The 20,339-nt window shown below is 34.5% G+C and overlaps 1 protein-coding gene across 1 annotated transcript in view; it reads left to right on the top strand.

Moving 5' to 3' along the window:
• The window catches only part of TNKS (tankyrase, TRF1-interacting ankyrin-related ADP-ribose polymerase), a 246,637-nt gene that overhangs the window by 191,009 nt on the left and 35,289 nt on the right, over positions 1 to 20,339 (top strand). The window contains exons 13-19 of the mRNA XM_008574165.1: positions 1,245 to 1,324; positions 5,445 to 5,590; positions 7,403 to 7,568; positions 9,143 to 9,362; positions 9,976 to 10,085; positions 17,344 to 17,532; positions 19,702 to 19,939. Coding sequence (XP_008572387.1) covers positions 1,245 to 1,324; positions 5,445 to 5,590; positions 7,403 to 7,568; positions 9,143 to 9,362; positions 9,976 to 10,085; positions 17,344 to 17,532; positions 19,702 to 19,939 — 1,149 coding nt within the window. The remainder of the gene's footprint in view (positions 1 to 1,244; positions 1,325 to 5,444; positions 5,591 to 7,402; positions 7,569 to 9,142; positions 9,363 to 9,975; positions 10,086 to 17,343; positions 17,533 to 19,701; positions 19,940 to 20,339) is intronic.

The raw sequence follows: 20,339 nt of genomic DNA, 5'->3' as shown, positions 1-20,339 counted from the left end.
ATTAAAAAATGTGCTTCATTATATGAAACACTCTCTTCTTTCCTCCTTTAATCTTTATCTATGAAGTATTATTATGATCAAATAAATAATTTATCTTCCACTGAAGAATTCTCATAACTTACTCTGTAGAAGCCACTCTCCTGAACAAAGCGCTTTAAGAAGAACTGAAGTATTTTTTCTGAAATCTAAAACCTTTTCATAGCATCTATGAAGTTTTCATTGATCTTTCCACTTGGACAGTGGACTCAAAAAAAGATATTTCTGATCATAAGATAATGCAATCTTAAATTTGAAAGAGACTTTGAGGGAAACCTGCTCTCACTTTGTAGGTGCAAAGACGAAGCTATTAAGTGATCGGTCCGAAGTTACAGCCCAGTCTAAAATCCAGTTCTCCTGAAGCTTAATCCTTTTCTGTTGCTTATGTGTGCTCATTATAAAAGTCACTCTTAATGTCCATGAACATGCCTTAGGTGATGTATTATGAATTGTTTTCTTCAAAAACCTATTTTATTTAGGCCAATATGAAATGAATTTTTGATTTGTTTATACTGGATTAATCAAAATACTTCATTTGTTAGCCTCTAGACTTAATAGCCAATTTAATTATATTTTATTTAGCATTGCTATCCTACCTTCCAGTTATACAGACACGTTAAATCGCATTTCCCTGAAGCCATTCAATAAATGTGAATTAAACAAATGTCTGTATTTAAAATAGTATGCCTTTTTGGTTCACTAATTATACTTTTTAATATCATCCTGATTTCAGGAGTAGTACTTCTGTTTTATATTGAGGACATTGAGGCTGAAAATAAAAATTAAATATTAAGTACTGAAAGTTGAGTGGCTTCTCTAGGTTTATATAACAAATCTATAGCAAAGCTTTGCTACAACACTTCGTAAACTTAATGTATCATAAAGATGTTTTTTGTCTCCTGGTCTTAGGTTTTCTAACTCACTTTTGCAAAATTTTTGACTAGAAAATTTGAGAAGCAGTGTAGTAGAGATGAAAGAAGATTTGTGTATATTAGCATTTATTTACATTTGACTTAGGATGAAATGGATATAGACTGAAGTAAGAAAATACTTATTTCTTATCTAAAAACAGATTAGGAAATACCTTATATTAGATCTCAGAAATTTCCAATCCCGTAATCTCTTTTCACTCATCAAATATTTTTCACTCCTTAATTACTCTGTAATTCCTCAAGAACCAACAGGAACCTTTCTTTTCTTTTACACAGAGAATACACCTATACGCACTTCTGATGTTGACTATCGACTCTTAGAGGCATCTAAAGCTGGAGACTTGGAAACTGTGAAGGTAAGCCAGTGCTCTTAATGTCGGGGGCGGTGTTGTTGAACTTTGCTAACCAACTCATTTTTAAGCTTCTAAGTAAAATTACTCAAATCCAAGCTATAAAAAGTCTGGGCAGAGTAGATCCATAAACAGGAGAAATCTTTACTACTAAGTATTTCCCGGTATGTGCCTAATATCTATTAAACCGCTAAAAAAATACATATGTGTGTATATATATACACACATATATATGATTTTTAGTCATTTTCCTTCAGGTTACATGAAAGCTCTTTTATTTTCACTTACGTTAATTAAAGTGTTATTATTTTGGGCCACATTCATAAATATGTAAACTAGTTTAAGCCCAGATATTAGTAGGATAACATTTGAAACAGTGTTTCTTGATCTTTTCCTAGAAATTCTCACATTTATTCTAGGAAAGCATTCTTCTTATTCCTCAACCATTTGGGATTATTTCTATATAGAAGATAGATTTTTTTCTATGTAACTCTACTTGCTAAGAAAATTCTATGTCTTTATTTGTGGTACAGAAACAATGGTGTAGATTTCATGTTTTTCTTCAAATATAAAACTATATTCTAATATTGAATATACTTTTAAAAAAATACACACACTTCCCATCTATAATCATTCTTTTAGGTATGAAGTTAGCAAAAAGGGATACGGTTTTCGTGTTTTTTTTAGGAATTGGTCTTTTATTTTTATTTCATTTTATTTATTTATAAAGAAATGCTAATTGCAAAATTGATATTGACATCATGCTACTTTTTACAAACTAAACTTTGTCACCTTTTACTATGCAAACTCTTAGTGATTTTTAGCAAACTGATTTTAGCATTCCTGGTGATATATACTGGTTGAAAATGACAGTATAAACACTTTTTCAGCTCTGTTACCTAGAAATTTTATTTCGTTTCAATATGTGGGCACTTCCAGGATCTCTTCTTTCAATAGCATGTAAAGTATGTAAAGAAAAGTGGTAAATTTTAGTTGAAGTTCTCTTAGATCTAAAACTATATAATATTTTTTCTTAAAAATACTTTATCATTTGAAATGTGTCCTAATAAAAGAAAATCCTTAAATATAAAAGTGATTATGATTCCTTTTCATTATTACCATATGATCATCTAGGTACTTGAATTGCTACATGTGCTCATTATATTTAAATTAATATATAGTTAATTTTAAAAATATATAGTTTTTAATTCCATGTGTTTTGTATGTTAATAGGCAAATATATAATATAGCTTTTAGATTTCCTAAAGAATCCATTCACAGTGGAGTCCAAATTTATTTTTAATCAACAGAATGGAAGTGGCAAAAGAAAACAAAGTGGAACAAATTAAGTGAGAATTAAGTCTGGTAAATTTATTTCCCAAGAGGCATCAGAAAATACTAGAAGTTAAATATTAGAGGAAAAGGCTATTTACTCAGTGAAGTATTTGAAATTATGAAAAGTAGGTAAGAAAGGATATAAAGTTGCTTCAGCATTCAAAAAGAAAATGAAATAGAATAGAGAATAAAGAACTTATGAATATTAAAAAGCAAATATTTAATAAGCAGTGGATGGGCTTCTATTTTTTGTAACCTCACAAAATAAGTTGCATTTCATTTCCTACCTCATCCCTAATTTGCCAATACTTTCTGCAAAAATAATAATGAAATTAATTTAGATTGTAAGAACCAGGGGGAAAAAGCAGCATCAGGAAGCAGCCTTGATCAAGTGAGACTCTATAGAAGACATTTACTACCAATTTTTGCAGCCTTTCTTTTCATTTTATATATTAATTTTTTATTTAATCAGACTTATTGATTCTGTTATTTATGTATTAATTTAGCCTCAGACTCACTTGTCATGAGTAGATAAGGTGTTTGACCTGGCCAAATGACATGGCTCTTCAAGTTTTAGAGTCTGGTGCTTTTACATATAGAGTTGATGAGATTGTGGGCTCTCCCTGACTGCCTGGACTTTGTCCAGTCATGTAAAATTTGTGCCACCTGAGAATCTCTTGTTTTTATCCTACCAGTGTGAAAACTCCTTGTCTTGGTCCATTTGTGCTGCTATAACAAAATACCAAAGACTGGGCAATTTATAAACAATAGAAATTTATTTTTCACAGTTCTAGAGGCTAGGAAGTTCAAGATCCAGGCTCTGGCAGGTTTGGTGTCTGGTGGGGTCCCAATCTCTCTGCTTCCAACATGGTACCTTGTTGCTGTGTCCTCTGAAAGGGGTCAAACTCTGTATCTTCCAATGGCAGAGGGCAAAAAGGGAGGCCTAAAGCTGTGTGAAGCCTCATTTATAACAGCCTTAATCTCATTTATGAGGAAGAAGCCTTCATGACCTAATCACCTTCTAATGGCCCCACCTCTTAATACTACTGTATTGGAGACTAAATTTCAACATGAATTTCAAAGGGACACAAACATTCCAGCCATAGCACCTGTATTAGTCCGTTTTGTGTTGCTATAACAGAAATACCTGAGACTGGGTAATTTATAAGGAAAAGAGTTTTATTTGGCTTACAATTCTGGGACAGCTGCATCTGGCACAGGTCTCAGGCTGCTTCTACTCATGGAAAAGTGGCAGGCAGCTGGGGGGTACAGGCAGATCACATGGCGAGAGGAAGCAAGAGAGAGAGGGCAGGTGCCAGGGTCTTTTAAACAACCAGCTCTCACAGGAACTAATAGAGCGAGAACTCACTCATTAATCCCCCCTCTCCCAGGAAGAGCATTAATCCATTCATGAGGGATCCACCCCATGACTCAATCAGTTTCCAACACTGCCACATTGGAGATCAAATTTCGACATGAGTTTTGGAGGGGACAACACATCCAAACTCCATCAGCACCCCTATTCAGTATATCAATAGAAACAGATCTTTTAGGTTCTTAGTTTTTATAATAGCTCATTACAGTGGCAGGAGCGGCAGCAAGATTGGCAAGTGCCAGGGAAGCCCATGCTGTCATACTTTGCAGCCTATAAAATGCCACTGTTTTCTCTGCTGTATTTGCCTTTTCTTCTTTTCATTACCTTTTTTCTTATCCCTTCCCTGAAGTTGGGTAATTAAGAAAGTGAGCAATGGTACATGATGTAGCAAAAAGATCAAGAGATTAAAAATCAGTGAAACAGGGTTTGAGTCTTTATTCTACCCCTTACCAACTGTTTAAAAAGGATGAGTCACTTAACCTCTCTGAGCCTTGGTTTATCTATCTGTGAAATGGAGATAATGATCAGCTTCAAAGACAGGTAATAATTTCCTCACTGAAAGGATATGATGTACTTTACAAACTATAAATTACTATACTAATGTTATTATTATTGTAATTCCCCTATCACCACTAGTGATACAGCCTTTCATTCCTTACTTTGCTTCCTACTGCTTCCTTAGCAAACATAATTGAGCTTGTAATTTAGATTGTACTGAAATGGTAGCATTCAAAGAGAGAAAAGGAGATAGACAAGAGATTTGGAGAACATCTCTGAAGGAGATGGAAGTAAAGGCCAAAAACTAGAGTGTGGTTAAAGTCAGTTTGCCTTGCAGAGTTAAACAAATATGCCCCCAAAATCAAGTGAAGTATTATTGACTGCGTGGCTTTGATATAGTGGATCAAAAGGCCAAGTAATTGGCCCAAGCAGAGAAATAATTTTTCCAGAGCCTTTTTACTTGCTTTTTTGCATTAGATGAGACAGGAACTCTGTAGTTCTGTGGTCAGCCAGAGACGGTCTAATTTGAGCAAAGAATTACTGAGAACATGCTAATACATGCAGATATGCTATGACAAGCAGTGTCAGAGAGAAAAGATTTATAAAGATGAAAAGGCAAGGTATCATTTTCTTTGAAAATGCTTGCTTCATTGTGTAGGTTTTTCTATTTGGTTAGGATTTTGGCCAGGAACTGTTGAAAAAGATTAAATTGCTCTGTACATAGTTAAGAGTATTCACAGTAATTGTAAAGCCAAGCATAGTGCTAATTTTTAAACATCATTTGTGTTATCTAATCTTTGAAAATGTGTATTCATTAGAAGATTACAATTTATCCAAGATTCTGCACTATTTTGGGGCAAAATCTTTGAATAAATATTAATGTTCTTTTTGTGTTTGCCTCTGTGTTTACCATAAAAGCAACTTTGCAGCCCTCAAAATGTGAATTGCAGAGATTTAGAGGGCCGGCATTCTACACCCTTACACTTTGCGGCAGGCTATAATCGTGTGTCTGTTGTGGAGTACCTTCTACACCATGGTGCCGATGTCCATGCCAAAGACAAAGGGTATGTGTTAGAATTTGGCTGTTCGGGATTCGTTCTTTTCATACTTAAAAAAAAAATTTTTTTTTTAATATTTTTGAAGTCTTAGGGTCCCCCCCCCGCCGTTAAAGAAGTTTTGGGTTAATGCGTTAAATTAAAACATTTTACAAATGTACAGTATAGAAAGTGAAAATTCTCTGTCAGCCCACCCCTTAGAGATATAACATTAAAATTTTGTATGTAATCCTCCAGATATTTTTTTTTCTGCATATATTTTGAATGCAAATACCAGTTTGTGTGCTGTGATGATAGTGGTGGTAGTTTTTAAGACAAACGATGATGCCATTCTATACAGTCTGCTTTGCAATTTACTCTTTTTACCCAATAGTATATCTTGAATGTCTTTCCATATCAGTACTTAATAGTGCATCTTAACCTTTTAATGCCTGTGTATAGTAATTTATTGCATTATATGAATGTTTTATAGTTTGTAATTTGTTGTTTATCCCCCTTTTTTTGCTATTAAAAATGTGTAATCTCTTCCAAAAAGAAGCCATCCATCCCAAAGTCACCAGTACTAATAGAAACGTAATTTTATTTTTATTGATTCAAATGTTCTATACTTTTATGTTAGTTTGCTAAATTATTCGAATTCATCTAGACAAAAGTTAAAGCAGCCATGGAAGCTAGCTAGAAATGTGAGAAGGAACTTTTTTAACTGAAATAAGTTTCCATATTCTTAGTTAATTTTTATTATCTCAAAATAAGCTGGCAACTTTCTCTACAGTTACATAGCAGAGTGCTGTAGAATTAAACTACTAATTTAGGCTTTAATTAACCACTATGTATTTATTTATCTTTTTTAGAGATTCATCAGACATAAGTATTCAGTAACAATCTCGCTAGCTTTTTCAAAGTGTTTCTGTTGACCATTTTAACACTTAGTATATTTCACTGCAAAATGCTTTTTAAAAAGGCACTTATCTCTCTAAACAAAAAGGTACTTGATACTTTGTTTTTGCCTTGTCTTAAGTGTAACTTAAACTTATCCTTGTAATGCATCCTTTCTTATGGAGTCATCTTTTTGTCCTTTTAGCATGTCACTGCCTTCAGATAAGAACTTAGAGTCATCTCAGAATAGTTTGCTCATAAATTGAGTCAACTAGATTTTCTTATCTGACTAGAACTTAAAAAATTGGTGTCATTATTTGCCTTACTGAATACTTTCCTGAATCACTTAGATTGTGAGTTTTCATTGCTTGGCATCTCAGTACTTAAACCTAAGCACAGAAACCACCACTGGAATCATTATGAATTAAAAAATGAAAAAGAAAAACAAAAAGTAGTACTTGCCTAAATAAATAAGTTGAATTGCATTGTGTATTTTAGAAGCAAGCCTACAATTTTTATTAGTAAAACCCAGATGGAAGAAAGTTTGGGAGATGATAAAACCAGATTGTTGATTAGTTATTCCTGAAATAATCTTGTGGTGGTGTTTACATTGGCAGAGTGAAAATCTGAATTAAAAGTACCCTCATGAAACCTTATTCTATAGGTATATTTCTATATGTATTTTAAGGATAAGGGTTACTATGACATGTATCCATCCCCAAGAAAGTGAGGAAAAGTCCTTACATTGGAAGGAATTTTTTAAAAATTATTAATCCTCACTTAGAAATGTATGACTATATCTTAACGACCAGCGGGGAATTATTTCTTTTTGAGTGGGTGTTCAGTATAGTCAGTGCCATAGAAGAATGATATTATTCTTACCGTTAGAATCATTTAAACTCAAAGATTTGTTTTGTGACTTTAAAATAATTTTCTTTTGTTTAGTGGTTTGGTGCCCCTTCATAATGCCTGTTCATATGGACACTATGAGGTAGCCGAGCTTTTAGTAAGGCATGGGGCTTCTGTCAATGTGGCGGACTTGTGGAAATTTACCCCTCTACATGAAGCAGCAGCCAAAGGAAAATATGAAATCTGCAAGCTCCTTTTGAAAGTATGTAGTTTTAAAAGTTACAAAATATGAAGTAATTGTATTTTTTTTTGGTTATTACTTAAGATTAACTTGGAGTGTTCTGTAAAGGACAATAAATGCAAAGGAAAATATGAAATCTGCAAGCTCCTTTTGAAAGTATGTAGTTTTAAAAGTTACAAAATGTGAAGTAATTGTATTTTTTTTTGGTTATTACTTAAGATTAACTTGGAGTGTTCTGTAAAGGACAATAAATGCTATAAAGACTACTTCCATTTTCAGTTTTACAGAAGAATGTTTAAGTGTAATGATACTTACATAGCTTTGAGTAGTGTCTGAAGTGTCTTTCTGAACTGATTTGATTAAGTTCAGTTAATCAAAGTTCATCAAAGTAGGTTTTGGGAAGAGTTGAATTAGTTTGCATTGTTTATCTGATACAGTATAAATATCAGAAAAAAAATTATACAGGGAGAAACAAGTTTTTCAATCAAGTTGATTTTTTTCTTGCTGTCTATTTTATTATTAATTAACCCATTCCTCATAATTAAACCTTACTTAAACATATTATAATAACTTATTTTAATATCAGATTTTTTTTAAATATAAGGTAATCTCTAAACAAAGTTGTTTATGCAGATTTGGGGGATATATGTGAAATAGCAGAAACTAGTATTTATATGAAACTAACAATTATTTTGTGTTCTTTTTAAGTTAAGTGATGTAAAAAATGACCAGACATGTATTTATGTGGTTTTCTTTTTTATTTTTAACTAGAGAATTGTTCTAGTTAGATACAAAGTTCTTCTTCCATCACTTTCATGGTTTCAAATGTGTTCTTATCCATCATGAGAAAATCACTATATTTGATACTCACTTTTTAAATCACTGGTTGGTAAGAAATACCTTCCAGGTCATTGCAAATTTATTACCTAGCTTAGCTTATTCCTGCTTTCCACAGTGGGCCAATAACAGTCTATCTCAGGCCTTTAATAAAAATTCTTGAGTTTCATTTACTTTATTTCACAGATACAGGTGATTAAACTTTTTAAATCAAGGTAATTTTTAATACATTTATACCTAATTTCATGTTAAGATTTTCAATGAAGATATAAAAAATATTACTAAACTTTGCCTACTGGTGGCATTTAGAATTAAGCATTTTTTTCTACCTGTGTGTCTTCCTCTTCTCTCTTTTATATGATACTCCCTGAGTATCTTTATGTAATTGGAATCTGGTCAAAATTAACATCCAGGCCATTCTTGAAAGTAAAAGAGGTTTCCAAAGACAACTTGGAGTCTGAGAAAAAGTATATTATGTGAAGAGAATAGTAAAAGACACTCATCACCCTCATCAGTTCACCATCACCATTGACCCTGAGGCTTTGACTGAGCAGTAGTTAGAAAGCTGATCCAATATATTATTGCTAAGCAGGGAATTTGCAAAATAAAATAGGATATTTCCTGTGGTTTTCAAAATGCATATAGAATGGATACCTTTCCTCAGATGAGCAAAGGGTAGAGTAAGTTAAATAAATAAGTAAATACATCTGTGCATACCTGTCTACCTGCCCACCTACTCTGGCTTTTTTTCTTTGCAGCATGGAGCAGATCCAACTAAAAAGAACAGAGATGGAAATACACCTCTAGATTTGGTAAAAGAAGGAGACACAGATATTCAGGACCTACTGAGAGGGGATGCTGCCTTGTTGGATGCTGCCAAGAAGGGCTGTCTGGCAAGAGTACAGAAGCTCTGTACCCCAGAGAATATCAACTGCAGAGACACCCAGGGCAGAAATTCAACTCCTCTGCACCTAGCAGGTAAGCATCACCTTTGCTCTCAAATCTTATTTTTCTTTCTTGGATACCTAACATAGTTTACCAAAAGATAAAAGAAATGCTGAGCATAAAAGGGACTACTCAGTAAAATGCTTTGATTGACATAATTTTGTATAATTTCTCATTGTGAAGGCCTTCAATTATGTGATGAGAGAATTAGCTTTTGATGCAAAAGATATTCAAACCTTAACATTTTCTGGTCCTTAGAATTTACAGTTGGACTTCCATATACGTGGGTTCTGCATCTGAGGATTCAACCAACCACAGATTAAAAATATTCGGGGGAAAAAAGTATTGGTACAACAGTAAAGAATAATACAAATAAAAATAATACAGTATAACAACTACTTACATAGCATTTACATTGTATTAGGTATTATAAGTTATCTAGAGATGATTTAAAGTATACAGAAGGATGTGTATAAGGTTATATGCAAAAACTATGCTACTTTATATCAGGAACTTGTGCATCTCCAGATTTGGCATCCCCAGGGTCATGAAATCACTCTTCTGTGGATACCAAAGGATGACCATATATACAGTTTTTTTTTTTTTTCTTTTAAGCTGACATGTTTGCCTCTTTTCATTCTAATAGCAGGCTACAATAACCTCGAAGTAGCTGAATATCTACTAGAGCATGGAGCAGATGTTAATGCCCAGGACAAAGGTGGTTTAATTCCTCTTCATAATGCAGCGTCTTATGGGGTAAGCTAGCTAAAGTTTAAAGTATTTGAAATTCCCATTACATTTACTACTTTATTAAATGTTATTATGCATTAAGTAGATATCTAACCAATAGCATAATTTAGCAAAATTTTAGTCTTTTATTATTTGCCTTCCCAGTTAAGCTTAATTATCAACATGGCCAAGAACTATGCTTTTTATAGCTTTTTGGTCTCTCACATGATCTAGCACAGTAATAGGTGTGTAATAGGTGCCCAGTGAATATTTATTGATACAGATCATATATCTTAACTACCTCAAGTAGATTTCAGAAACTGTAAAAGCCCGGATGCTCATATATAGGCATGGAAATTATGGCAGCTTATGTTTATCATCAGCATCTTAAAAATGCTCAAGTAAGTGGCTAAACAATTGGTGTATATGGTTTTATAGAGTTCAAATGACTAGCTAAAACTCCACGGTAAAAGTTCACAATCATCCTTTCCAACACTATAACTGTGATCATCAGCTGTAAGAGGAAGAAGAATGTACAGGTATTACAGTGCCTTGATGCCATGTGTCCGAACTGACTGACTGGAAATAACCAAGGTCCACTCAGGCCGATGAGTCACTGCAGTAGAAATAAGATGAATGCTCATGTGCTTGTCTGTTCATCCACTTTATCCCTATTTCACCGTAATCCACGGATGCCAGCTTGTACATACCAGGTGTTCTCACAGTTGGAATCACTGTTGATGAAGATAGTTTCTAAATTTGCAAAAGCCTGATGAGCTATAAATAAAAGCCAAGCTAACTACCTTGATCTCCGGATTCTCCTTTCCTTCTGTCTTTTCCTTTGTCCGTCATAATGAGAATATCATCATCTTCTCAGGCCCCTTCTGCAAAGACCAGTATTTTAGAGAAATGACAAATCTAAGTGGGAATGTGTTTAAGGATAGCAAACAGTCCACTTTTGAGTTGGACAAACAGAAAAAAAAGTTATTCTTCCAAGTATGATATAAATTAATTGAAAGTTATCATATTTAATAAATACATTTTTGGAACTGAATTTCCTCTTGAAACTACAGTATTTAAAAGTTATCTTTCTAAAGATGATTAATCTTTTATTAAAATTGTTTGAATTCTCTTTTAACATTCCTTTACAGAGGATTCTCAATTTCACTGTATAAGAGCTATTTCTACTGAAGACCTGGCATGCTAAATATTTGCTGTGCTAACATACTACGTATACATTTGTATATAATCCTTTTACCATTAAGTTATAACTGTATATGTACATAATTTGGAATCTAATTTTCAGCACTTCTTAGCATGATTCTTCTGTCCATATTGTATTCTACTAATCCCTTTGCTAAGCATCAGTTAAAAGTTTATGAAGCTGATGGGATCAGTAGAACTTAATTCAGAGTCTCTTATCTTTGGCATAAATCTACTAATGAGTAAGGATAGGTGGCTACAGTAGAATCATAGTTCTTGACCTGGTCCAGTAAAGCCTGTGTTATAGTATGAACTGTGTAGACTACAAATTGCTCTTATAGATTGTGGATGTAGGGAAGTTCTATCCCATCAGTCTTCTACTTTCATAGTCTTCATAGCTGTCACACAGGGTAAAGAAAGTAAAACTTAATTTATAAAGTAAGTACTTTACCTTTTGATCCCCAAAAAGTGTTTTCTTGATGGGAATAGTTGAGATGTAACTTACTCTATATGTGTGTCATTTGATGACCACTGTGAATGGCATAGAATTTACAGTGGTTCTCTTTAATGGCTTAAGAGTAATGTAGCATGCAAGTCAACTTTTCCGTATTCATGTTCTCTTGAAGCAGTCTTGCCACTAGCTGAAGAGAGTTGTAATGCACTCAGTCTTCTGACCAGAGGCCACTGTTCCATTTTTATAAACTTATTCACCATTAGCCACAACTCATGTTGTTCTTCTCTAACTCCAAGTGAGAAAAAATAACATTTTTTTCACAGTCTTTTTTTATGTTATTCTGTTTGTTATCAAATCGCTTCTTTGTAAATGAAGGTAACTTACTGAGGTGAAAAGGAACAGAAAGTTTTCCAGGCTGAATAGAGGGCATTTGATGGAGGTTTTAATCAACCTGGTTCATCTCTTCCTTATTCTGAAGAATGCAAATGAGCTAGATAATGTGTTCATTGCAGGTATTTTTACCTCATTGTGTGAGTGGATTGTTTGAGTCACTCTAAAAATCTTTCATGTAATAAACTGGTAAATTCAAAAATCAACTATTTGTGAGTTAATGACTATGGACTGTCACTCACTAAAACCTTTACTTTTGTAGTTTCTTGACCTTTTTAAATTATCATTATTGCCTTGTTTTTCACCTGTGCAACCATTCTCCTCAGTAATCTTTCTCATGACACACAGTGATTCACTTAAAATGAGGACAAATGTTAGCATTAATATAAAAATTGAGAAAGCTATTTTTTCTTTAACTAAAGGGTAGATATAACTGCTTTTTAAACTATGTGTAGATATATAAATCAATATATCTTTCAAAGGCTCCTTCTTATTTATGCTACACATATGCCTTGGCTGGATATTTTAATGAAATTATAGGGCTCTAGGCCACATTTCTCTGTTAGGATGGCAAAACACTGGTATCATATTGTATTATTCCAATGACACTTGGACTGGCCTGGCTGAATAGTGTGTGTGATGCACTTGCCCTAAAATAATCATTTTGTGGAGTAGATTTTTTTTGTGGCACTTCATCTGGAATAGAGGCTTCTATACTAAAAATAAAACAACTTCTAGAGCAGTTTTAGATATACCGTTACCCAATGATCTCTACTTAAATGGTTTCTCCTTGGACCGAGCCCGTGGCGCACTCGGGAGAGTGCGGCACTAGGAGTGCAGTAGCACTCCCGCCGCAGGTTCGGATCCTATATAGGGATGACCGGTGCACTCACAGCGCTCACTGGCTGAGCGCGGTGCGGCTTGTCTCAAAAAGGACAAAAAAATAAAATAAAATAAAATAAATGGTTTCTCCTTATTATCATACTCTCTCCCATTTTCACCTTGTCAGGAAAATGGCTCTTGTGTATTAGTCTAGCAAGACTCTATAGGTATCTTGTGTTGTAATGGCAAGACCTGAACTTGGAATCTGAGCATCCGGGATTTACTCTTTACTCTTCTGCTCAATAAATAACCCAGTAGCCTTCAGCAAGTGCCTTAATCTTTCTAATCTTCAATTTCTCACTAGTAGAAATTGGATGCTAAGACCTTCTTTATAGGGTTATCATAATGATTTCATGAGGTCGTGCATGTGGAACATGCATTCTCTAACCTAAAGCACTATAAAAATGCAAGGTAATATTATTATCATAGAACAATATGCTACCTATAGTTTATGTACTAAGCCGTCCAAATAAGGGCCGCATGTCACTCCTACATCTCACAGCTTTAGGAATAATCTATATATTTAACCAGCTCAGTATCAGTATTAAATAGACACAGAATAATTGACTGGACTGGGGATAAAATAATAATGAGGTATCTTTGAAGTTACATAAAGTTATGTACTTATACCGTTATTTATTAGTCTGTAATCCTTGATTTACTTGCTGTCCTCTAGAGAGCTCATTATCATGCTCTGTGTGTATCTTTGGGTCCTTTTTGTAGAAAAAGGACTTGCCACTTCAGTTTTTCTAAATGGAAGAACACATAGTTTACAAAGCTTAAGTAGAAGTTACAAGTTTCATGAAGAGTTTAATATTAATGCTAATGTGCCTTATTCTGTTTAGAGTTCTTTGTATTATAATGCCTTCTATTATTTTTGCACGTACATTTTCACAAAAGATGTTTTCTGCTATCCAATAAATGTAAAGCATTGATATTTATTTATTACCAAAAAGCATGTAATTTTCTGTTATCTCAAACAGTAAAGCAATTGGCTGATTATTTTCCTTTCTCAAATTTTCTGTTTTTCAGTGTTTTCTTTAAAATACATATTTTGGGGCTATCATGACATTATAATAAAGCCTCTGTGCAATTAAATGGCTGTAGCTGGAGCACAAGCACATTTTTCTTCCCCCTACTTCCCACCTTTCTGAAATTGAATTTCAGCCTTCCCAGTCTTTTTATGTTGTATTTGTTATTTAAAGCAATTTGTGTTGCAGCTGGATTTTGAAACCATATTAAATTGGCTTTTGGAAACATTCCAAGAGTTCAGCTCCTTTTGTAGACCTTCTAATTCAATACTTTGCTCTTATATGTTGAATAGAACTGAGCTGCAGCTTATTTATTGCATTTGTCAGCTTTAAATTTCAGTTACTATTTTTGCCCTAGTGGTATAGCTGTTTAAAAGAATTAAACAGCTTAAGAATTGTGTTTTTAGTCTGCTTGGGTAGTAATATCCTCCTTTCTGTTCATTGCTCTTTCAGATGTTTGTCAGTAAGTTTAACAAACGTGTAATTGGTTTCTCCAAGCATAAACTATAAATTCAATATAAAGAAAGTTTCTAATATACCACATAGGGCGGTCCGTTGCCGGACACGAAAAAAGACAAAAAGGAAAAAATATATATATACCACATATATAATTTATTTTATGCACACACACAAATATGTAATTTTCCTTGGACTGTCTAATTTTGCAAGTCTGTGCAAATTAGTCTACCAAGTTATATTATTCTCCCAGTAAGCATGGGAGTACAGTAAAATTAATCATCAGAAACAGTTTAAATGCCTTATTACCTCACTGTGGCAAAGTTTGAAATTGTTCCATGCTTTTGAGTTAACTGAACAAAAATTTGCTATCTTTTTTCAACATGTTTTTTTAATAAGGGTGATGAACTATTGGATTTTGTTTTAAGTGATTTTGATGATAACTGTTTTTATCTTTTGTGTTAGAGAATCTAAAAATAATTAAACTATTGAATTAATTTTATAATGGTAACATAATCCCAAAAGGATCACAAAACATAGTCTGTTTTCAGAAGCCCTAGTCTGATTATGCTGCCCTTTTTTTTTTAAGCTTTATATTGTCATAGCAAATGAAGTTTTTCTTAGGAGTTGACTGATCTGTACTTTTCTTTTAAGATAAATTTTCTTCATTTCTCTTTCTGAAATTACTATTTTTAAAATTAATAGATATTTGTATTATATTAAAAAAAACTTTAGGGCCGGCCCAGTGGCGCACTCGGTAGAGTGCGGCGGCGCTCCCAACGAGGGTTCGGATCCCATATAGAGACCGGTCCACTCACTGGTTGAGCGCGGTGCGGGCGAAACACCAAGGGTTGTGATCCCGTTGCCGGTTGCGGTACGGGTGCAACACTGAGGGTTGCGATCCCGTTTCCGGTCACGAAAAAAGACAAAAAGGAAAAAAAAAAAAAAAACTTTAATGCTTCCTCAGAAAATATGCCTGTTCTTTTTGAAGTGAGGGTCTTCAAAAGAGCAGACTAAATCTTTTTTTTTTTTTTTTTTTTGGGCAGCCAGCCAGTACAGAGATCGAATCCTAAACCTTAGTGTTAACAGCACCATGCAGACTATATCTTAAGGATAATATGAAATCATATGTTTTAAGTCCTATCTTGGGATCTTTACCTTTCTTTATCTTCCCCATCTCTTCCCATTCTCGTAAGCATTAGCTTCAGAAAACTCACCGTATTGCAGTTGAGCAACAGCATGAGTTGGAAATGTATTCTCAGAAGATAATGTACTTCTGAGTTCATTATCAAAGGAAACCAAGTGATGCCAGGAAATGTATCCAGAAGGGACACAAATGTGCCAGTTGCACAAAGCTATAGAACGTTGGAGTCAAAATGGATTTCATAAATGCCTTGGTGGTAACCAGCCTAGCATCCCTAAATGTGTTTATAAAAACATACACGTTATTTTTTATATTCTTTAAAGCCTAATTGTTGAATCAATATTATCTATAGGTAATAGAGTGTCTTAAACTTTGTAAGACTTTGGGGAAGAAACTGAAATCTTTTGCTATATAGAGCTCTTATTATTTGAGAGAATTTGCTTTTCTTTGAAGTCTCTCCTCCTAATTTAATAGCCCTACCCTTTTAAAGTTCTTCTGCAGCTTTTATTTTCCCTTTTGTTTCCTCTGAGGACTCTTTCCACTCTCCTTTTCCAAAATATTTTTGTTCTCAAGGCTTTATTCCTCTTGTAATTATCTTTCTGTATTTCTTTCCTTAGCTCATTTATCAAGTAGCTACAGCTGTTAATTCAGTATTCCATTTTGTAATTTCCCTAGAGTTCCTCACCCCAATGCCAGGCCCTCGTAGGTATTCAGCACATGTTTGGTGGGCGGTGAGTGGGTAGGAGAGAGTAAATGAGTGCATAAGTGGTGCCCTCTTCTCTTCCTATCTTTTGTCAGACCATTTACAGGACATTATTACTTTGATGTTTTCCTTCAAAAGCTACATACTCCAAGTGAACCTTAAACTTTTGCTGCTCAATTTTTGTTAACAGTTCCACCTTTTTTTTAAATCTTCTAGACAGCCCCCCCAAAAAACTGTAGTCATCTTTAACTTTTCTTTCTCTTCTTCTGTAGTGAATTCGCCTTTCTAAATCCAGCTTTTTTTGAGAATCAAAATTTCTCAAACTTAGCCCTTCTTTTCCATTCTTCTATAACCGTCCCGGGTCAGAGTCTCATCACCCCACGCTCAGGTTATTAGTGTGTCTGCTGCTAACATGTCTTCCACCCCTAAGTCATTTTGGACATAACAGACTGATTTTTGTAAAATGTTGTTTTGTTATGTCACTTTCCCAAAGGTTGAACAAAGAACATTGAGAATCTTTGAGTTGAGTATGTCGGTAAATAGATGAGGTTGCAGCAGGTTAGAAGAGAAATGAGAAGAGAAGAAGAGAAGGATTGGGTATGGAATGCTTGTCTGAAAAGTTTGGCAGATAGGAGGCTTGGGGTCAGGTACTCGTTTTATTTCATGTACTTGTTTTTTAAAATAGACCTGAACATGTTAGAGGGCTAAATTTAAAAAATAAAATAAAATAAAAGGCATAAAGCCTGTGAAGGTAAAAGAATAGAGTAAGAGAGTAGAATAAGAAAAGAACAGAGTAAAAGAATACTTGTGGAATTGAGACTCTGGAGGAGGCAAGCAAAGATGGAGTACAAAATACAGATGTAGGTATGAAATAGTTTTTCAGAAGAAGAAACTTTTATGAAGGATAAGAATATAGATATAGAGAGAATGAATTTTTAAATAACTAAATAACAACAAATGTATCAGATGGAGTTGTACCAGATGATCTCATTCCTACCTCTCTGCATCCATTTGTTCTTCAGCATGTTGACATAGCAGCATTACTAATAAAATACAACACGTGTGTAAATGCAACGGATAAGTGGGCTTTTACTCCTCTTCATGAAGCAGCCCAGAAAGGAAGGACACAGTTATGTGCCCTACTCCTAGCACATGGTGCAGATCCAACTATGAAGAACCAAGAAGGTCAGACACCTTTAGATCTGGCAACAGTAAGTCCTCATTTCAGATATTCAGTATGGTTCATTGTACTTTCGGAGATGACATTAAATTCTAGGGCTCAGCAGGTTTACCATTAATAGTGCTTATTTCACATAGAATGAAAACAGATTTTTTTCTGAAACTTTCTGATGTTCAGACTTTTTATATTAAAATATAATTTAAAACTCTGTTAAGGCAAACTAAGCAATAAGTTAATTTAATTTTTTGGACATAACTAGCCTGGGGAGAAAACATGAATCATAGGAAAACACATTTCTAGAATAGATATAATTTAAAACTCTGTTAAGGCAAACTAAGCAATAAGTTAATTTAATTTTTTGGACATACTTAGCCTGGGGAGAAAACATGAATCATAGGAAAACACATTTCTAGAATATATCCTCAAAAAATTACATTTAGTAAAATATTTTGCACCTTTTATATTTGGCATTTTATTGTAGAGCAACTGATATACCTGATAATATGCCTGTCTGTGAGACAGTCAAAGGAAAATTAACTCTGGTTGGTGTATTATTTCAAAGATAAAAAAGTAAACTAATATACTGTAGAAGTATTTTTGAGGTTAAGTATTATTAAACTGCAAAATTGAACACTGCATCACCATCCCTAAACTTTCTGAAAATCAGTAAGTTACTGTATAGTGACAATAATTTATAATTTTTTAAGCCAGAAATATTTTTCCAAGTTATGTCGTTTTATCTTTTGCTGAGTAATGCACTATTTCAAAAGATTTCATGGCTTGAAATAATAGAAATATATTTCTCATGATTCTATACATTGACTAGGACGTTTTATGCTGGCTTCAGCAGGGGTCATTTGTACAGCTAAATATAGCTAAGATGGTTTCACTCATCTGCCTGGGGCTTTGGCAGAGATGGGAAGAAAGATGCGACCTCCTTATCTGTCCCTACATTGTGTTTCATCATTTAGTAGTCTTGCTAAATTTTTTATAGGATGATTGCATCTCAAAAGGGATAAAGCAGAAGCTGACGTTTCTCTTTAAGGCTAAGCCTGGAACCGATCTGCTATCACTTCTACTACATTCTCCTGTACAAAGCAAGTCATGAGGTTAGCACAGATCCAAGGGATAGGGAAATAGACTCCACTTTCTTTGAAGAGAGAAGCAAAGATTTTGTGGCCATCTTTAATCTACCACAGTCCTCCCCGTGGCCACAACATTCTGCCATGCAACATCAGTCCCACTTTCTCTAGCAGCACCCCATTTTCAGATATCAATTTTCATATCATTTCTCTATTGCTGCATAACAAACCATCCCAAAACCTAGCAAGTGGCTTAACATGATGTATTATTTCTCACAGTTCTGTGGGTTGATTGGGCTCAGCTAGACAGTTCTGCTGTTTGTACAGCTACCTTTAGCTGAAAACTCGGCCTTTCTTCCTGCAGGGCTGCTCTCTACCTAGTGGCACATCACTCAGTAGTCTAGCCCAAACTTCCTTCCGGCATAGTGAGCAGCTTCTAAGAGAGTAAAAGTATATGCTGCCAGTCCTCTTTAAGCCTGACTCAAACTCCTCAGAACATCACTTCTTTTATATTCTGTTGTTTAAAGCAACTCACAGTCAAATCAGATTCAAAGGGAGAGAAATTGATGCCACCCGTTAATGAGAAGAGTAGCAGGCATGATGGTAAGGAATTGATGGCTGGCTGTCTTTCGAAACTACCTCCCACATACTGTAACAGCAGTTACACCTACTACTTACGAACTGTAAAGTTCATGAATAAAGTGCCCAAATTAAAGTAGCATCTCTTTAATATTTCACAAGATGTTAATTGTACCTTAGGTATGCACTAAAAACCAAAGCTTATTGTAGTATAAACAAAACATAGTAAATGTGGAAACTCTCTTCTAAAGAAGAATGAGAATCAATCTTCTGAAAGTGCTGTTTTGTTTTTTAATGGAAGAAGCAAAATTTTTTTAGTTACATAGTTTTTCCAGTTCTATCTACTGAAACTACTGAGACTCTGGAGTTGCAGATAGAAGGAACAAGGTATAAATGGTCCAAAATCAGTAGGGCAAAGTGAACCATTCATTAAAGAAAAAATTCACAAAACATTTGGTCCTTAGTGAAAAACTTAACATTTTAAATTATAGTAATTTTTCTGTGTGTGTGTGTGTGTGTGTGTGTTTAATTACTTTTAGGCTGACGATATCAGAGCTTTGCTGATAGATGCCATGCCCCCAGAGGCATTACCTACCTGTTTTAAACCTCAGGCTACTGTAGTGAGTGCCTCTTTGATCTCACCAGCATCCACACCCTCCTGCCTCTCCGCTGCTAGCAGCATAGATAACCTCACGGGCCCTTTAGCAGAGTTGGCAGTAGGAGGAGCCTCCAATGCAGGGGATGGTGCAGCTGGTACAGAGAGGAAGGAAGCGGAAGGTGAGTAGGCCTCATGAATGCATATTCATTTATACTTTTTAAAAAATAGAACAGATTCACTTTTTTCTGTTGGTAATTATTAAATACCTCACTAAGAGATATCTGTCTGTAAATTTTTATACACACTACATCTTACAAGAAATACTTATTCATAGAAGGCTGCTGAGTTCCTTGGCCTCTACAGTGTTCTTTATGTATATTTTAGTACATCCATTTCTAAACACAGTATCGTATCGAACCACCGAGTATGTCTTATTACTGATACTATATCAGAAAACACCGGCCGGCCTGGTGGCGCACTGCTGTAGTGCGCCACTTGGGAAGTGCAGCGGCACTCCCGCCGAGGGTTCAGATCCCACATACAGACCGGTTCCCACTCACTGGCTGAGCGAGGTGCGGG

Source organism: Galeopterus variegatus, unplaced genomic scaffold, assembly GCF_000696425.1.
Source record: "Galeopterus variegatus unplaced genomic scaffold, G_variegatus-3.0.2 Scaffold1005, whole genome shotgun sequence".
In the NCBI taxonomy this organism is placed as follows: domain Eukaryota; kingdom Metazoa; phylum Chordata; class Mammalia; order Dermoptera; family Cynocephalidae; genus Galeopterus; species Galeopterus variegatus.
Note: the sequence above shows the minus strand (reverse complement) of the source record. Positions and strands in the feature narration are given on the sequence as shown.